Genomic DNA, 4,541 nt, shown 5'->3' with positions numbered 1-4,541 from the left:
GATAGGGGACAAATTTTTTTTTTTTATATCTCCGTGCCTAATATCAAGAATGAATATGATTTTTCTCGTTGAGTCGACTATAATATATTTATATTAAATTTACTACCGATGCGGTTAAATTTAAGATCTTCTATTAAAATAGAGACAAATGCTTGCAGAATTGTAAATGTTAATCATAACACGAAAATTCATAACCGCACGTCTTTTTTTCTTACGCATTTTTCTTTGTTTAGATCATCATATTGAATATTTCCACATAAATAAATGTTTTGAATGGGAAAAAAAGAAATTGTCTCTATATCATATTTTTATATACTTTTTATAAGTATATATATTTTTTTAATTATAAAAATTGAGTATGTAAACTAAAATTTTAGGGGGTTAATAAGAATGTGTATGAAAAAACTAATATTTTTGAGCAGTAAAAAGGAAATAAAAGAATAGAAAAAAAGAGAAAAATTGGGCGGGGAGTCATTAAAGAAAAGTGGCGGGTTTTACGGTGCAAAAAGGACGAAGAAGCAAAAAGCTAACGACGCGACACGTGGCGATGAGAATGACCGTTGGATGAGCATGCGAATTTAACAGTGATTTGATCTAATTCTTCTACCGTTTTGAGACGAGATTATGACATCCATAACCAACCAAGAAAGAGAAGAGGGGGGGAGGGGGAGAGAGAGAGAGAGAGAGGTTTTATGTTATACAGTCACACACACACACACACACACAGAGAAAGCAACAAGAGGCACTGCTCAGAGCTAAAAAGCTCATCACCTGCAAACAAATCAGAGATAGAGAGGAGAGAGAGGTTTGAGCTTGTGTGAGCTGCTTGCAGAGTGCAGAGGACAGAGAGGGTATGGCGGCGGTTGCAGAGAGAGAGAGGTAAGTTCTGCGGGATTCATAAATGCTTGGAAATTACAGACGAACAGGGCAGCACAGTGAGGAGGAGGGATTAAAAGCGCGATTAACGCTGCCAAACTGAGTTCTAGCTATCTCTGTCTTTCTCTGCAGATTTTCATTTTTCACCACAATCTCTTCAAATATTTTCATAAAAATTAAAACTTTAAGGTGAATAGTAAATACCCACTAGAGAATTGGGTCGGAGTTTGAGCTTGATATGGATTTTCGGTCACAATTTGGGTCTGGGTTAAGGAAGCAGCAGCAATGGCTGGTTTTTTCTCATTAGGCAGAGGCGGCAGCGACGACCAGGATAATAGCAACAACCCACCGCCGCCTGATCACCACAACCACCATCAAATTGCTCCGGAGACGTTGTTCTGGTACAAGAATGAGGACGTGGCAAATCAGCCGTACAAGGGCTTCGAGCCGTGGCAGCAACAGGAGCAGCTCCTCCAGCTCCAAACCCAGCCGCCCCCACGGCTTTACCAGCCTCATCCCCACCACCATCAAGATCTCTACACTTCTGCGGCTGCTCTAGGGGTGGGTCCCAGCAGCAGGGGATCGGATGACACTTCATCGTCGAGGTCGGCCACAGCGGGGTTTACGATGATGAGGTCGTCGTCAGGAGGAAGAGGAGGAAGCGGAGGAGGCGCCAGCTGTCAGGACTGCGGGAACCAAGCGAAGAAAGACTGCATACACATGAGGTGCAGGACTTGCTGCAAGAACCGAGGGTTACACTGTCCGACCCACGTCAAGAGCACATGGGTTCCGGCGTCGAAACGCCGTGAGCGGCAGCAGCAGCTTGCCGCCTTGCAGCACCAACACCACCAACACCAAGGTCATATACAACAACACCACGACCAACAACAGCAGCAGCTTCAAGTGATTCGAGGAGAAAGTTCGAAAAGACTCAGAGAAAATCCGAGCTCGAATCCCTCTCTTCGTATTCTCACAAACACAAACACTTCAGGTATACTATTTATATACACGCATATACATACACATTTTATGAGGTCTTTTGATCGTTTGAGAGAGAAGGAAAAAAAAAAAAAAAAAAAAAAGGAGGGTTTGAGTGAACGAAGAGAGAATGGAACAAGGGGAGAAAAAAGGGGAAGGGTTTTTGGAAGGTAGCGTGCGCAAAACCAAACAAATAGAAGAGAATATCGATTGCGTGTGAGGAGAAATCGATCCCTCAATAGTAAAAAACTCATTCTTCCAAAAACCCATCAGAAATCACCAGCTTTCTTTCTTTTCATCTTTTCCTTTTCCAAAAAAATACTGTTCTGCAGTAGTCCTGACGACTATTACATTGACAGGAAGAAAGAAACAAAGAAATAAATACACTGTTTCTCTCTCTCTCTCTAAAAATTCCGTGTTCATGTTTGTGCGTTTTGCTTGCTTTTGTGTGCCCTTCTTTTTTTATTTGTGTTAAAAGAAAGAAAATCTAAAGAAGATTAAGCAATTTTTTAATTTAATTTTCCTACTCTGGGTCTTTCCTTCTCATGAAAAACTGTATAGTTTTATGTATTGCGGCTTGGGATTTACACATGTCTGTGTGTAGGCTTGGATGTGGTGAATTTCCCGCCGGAAGTGAGTTCGCCGGCTGTATTTCGCTGCATGAAAGTGAGCGCAATGGACAACGAGGATCAGTACGCGTACCAGACGGCTGTGAACATCGCAGGCCATTTGTTTAAAGGAATTCTCTACGACCAAGGACCCGAATCCCCTAACTACAACATGAACATGGCAGCTGACACCTCGTCTGGTGGTGGAGTTAATTTCCAACCGCTTAATCTCATCGCGGGAGCCGCCACCGCCGTTAACACAGCGTCCATTGATGGTGGTGGCGGCCACGAGGGAGTGGAAGTGGCGGGTTCGACGACAGTTATAGATCCTTCTTCTCTATATCCAGCTCCAATTAACACATACATGGGTACGCAATTCTTCCTACCACCAAGATCTTGATGGAACAAAAGTTTACACTTCCCACATTCTTCATCTTCTTCTGACTACCTACCTACTACGAGCAACTGTTCCGTACGTAGTAAGTGTGTACTCTCAAATCTTTTGAAAATATCTTTGTAGCAAAAATTGATACCCCCATTTGGACTAGCTTGGCCAGGAAGCTAGAAAGAGAGTAGAAAGAAAATATTGATGCGCGACGAGGAACGTATTTGTTTTGTTGACAGTTTCTAATGCTTGTTAATTAGTTAATTTGAATGTCATCATCTGTTATGATTGGTGTTATCATTATTCATCTTAATTAATATCTTGTTCAAATTCAAATATGAATAGGCGCTACATGTTTTCTTCATTTTGTTTTGACTAGTTGGAGATTTTAAAGAGTGGTGGTGTTTCGTGGATTATCCTGGATAGGTATTTCTCTTTAATCTAGTGCGTCCAGGGTTAAAACGCGATGCCTTCTTGTGGTTTAAGATGAATTTAGTGTAAAAAAGAGTGGCGGTGTTTTTATTTATTTATTTTTCCTCTACTGGGTTGAACCCCGTAACACTTCTTTGGTTGGATTTGAACTTGGAAAGCTGCTTTTTTTTCCTGTTTACCCGTATGCTTGCCGTTTGAAATGGATCACGAAAACTTGGAAGTTTTCGTCTTTTGTTGGACAAACTACAAAGACGACTTCTTTTTTCATTTCGGTATGGGCGGTCCAGCCATGCATGAGTAAACCAGCATATTCAAGTTCAAAAGGTCAAGCAACCCTCTCTCCCTTCTCTCTCTCTCTCTCTCTCTCTCTAGATTGTCATAGAATATTGAACATTGTTTTATATTTTCTTCATTTATTCCTAAATTTTGAAACGAATAGTTGTGACTTTGATGTTGAAAACTGGAAGCTTTGCTTAATTTTCACCTGCGGTGGTTTAATGCAGCTGCAGGAAGGTAAAATTACAGAAATATTCTCAATTGTTTGTTGGACAATTGCTTAAATTTAATATTGTTTGCTTTCTGTTTGAAAATTTAGGAATTGTAAACATAGCAGAAAATTTAAAGGCTTTGCTTAATTAGTTTACAAACAATCTGACCTTTGACATGTCCTTTAAATTTCATACGTTAATGTTCTCTGGAGTTGTCTGTTTCTCACTTCGCTATAGCTAGAAGTCTTTTTAAACCTTTTAATGCTGCCACATTTTTGCATTTAGTCAATAAATATTGATTATAGTTATCGCTAATAGTTCTTAAAATATCAACGGTACGAAGCACAAACTTTATTTTTATATAAATAAATTTACTGTGGGGGAGCTTATATCTGTAATGAAACTGGAAGAGAGTTTAAAGGCTCATTTTTGAAGTGTTTTTAAATGACTGAAAACATTTTGAGAGAAAATGCTTTTGAGTCTCAAAAATACTTGAACTGCTTCCTGTTAGAAACGTCATTTATGTGCTTCTTGCAGGAAGTACTTCAAGTGCTTTTCTAGGATTAACTTCCATTTTTACAAAGGATTGGTTTTAGAAAACATTTTCTCTAAAAAAAGCTTTCAATCATTTAAAAACACTTCTCAAATGTGCCGATTTTACCTCCGAAAATATAGATAAAATTTTAATTTTAAGAGAAACATCAGAATTCTTGTTAAAAAAAGAAAGAAATTAAGGTTGATAAATTAAACAAAAACATAAGATGAGATTTTTCA

General features: G+C 39.1%; 1 protein-coding gene across 1 annotated transcript; it reads left to right on the top strand.

Annotated features, from left to right (window-relative positions):
- The first annotated feature begins 624 nt into the window (after positions 1-624).
- Positions 625-3,147, top strand: LOC137748611 (protein SHORT INTERNODES-like). The gene is made up of 2 exons (XM_068488778.2): positions 625-1,867; positions 2,459-3,147. The coding sequence occupies exons 1-2, from the start codon at positions 1,162-1,164 to the stop codon at positions 2,860-2,862; spliced, it is 1,110 nt and encodes a 369-aa protein (XP_068344879.2). The 5' UTR covers positions 625-1,161; the 3' UTR covers positions 2,863-3,147.
- The last annotated feature ends 1,394 nt before the right edge of the window (positions 3,148-4,541 follow it).

This window comes from Pyrus communis, chromosome 2 (genome assembly GCF_041283825.1).
Source record: "Pyrus communis isolate YQ-2024b chromosome 2, ASM4128382v1, whole genome shotgun sequence".
In the NCBI taxonomy this organism is placed as follows: domain Eukaryota; kingdom Viridiplantae; phylum Streptophyta; class Magnoliopsida; order Rosales; family Rosaceae; genus Pyrus; species Pyrus communis.
Note: the sequence above shows the minus strand (reverse complement) of the source record. Positions and strands in the feature narration are given on the sequence as shown.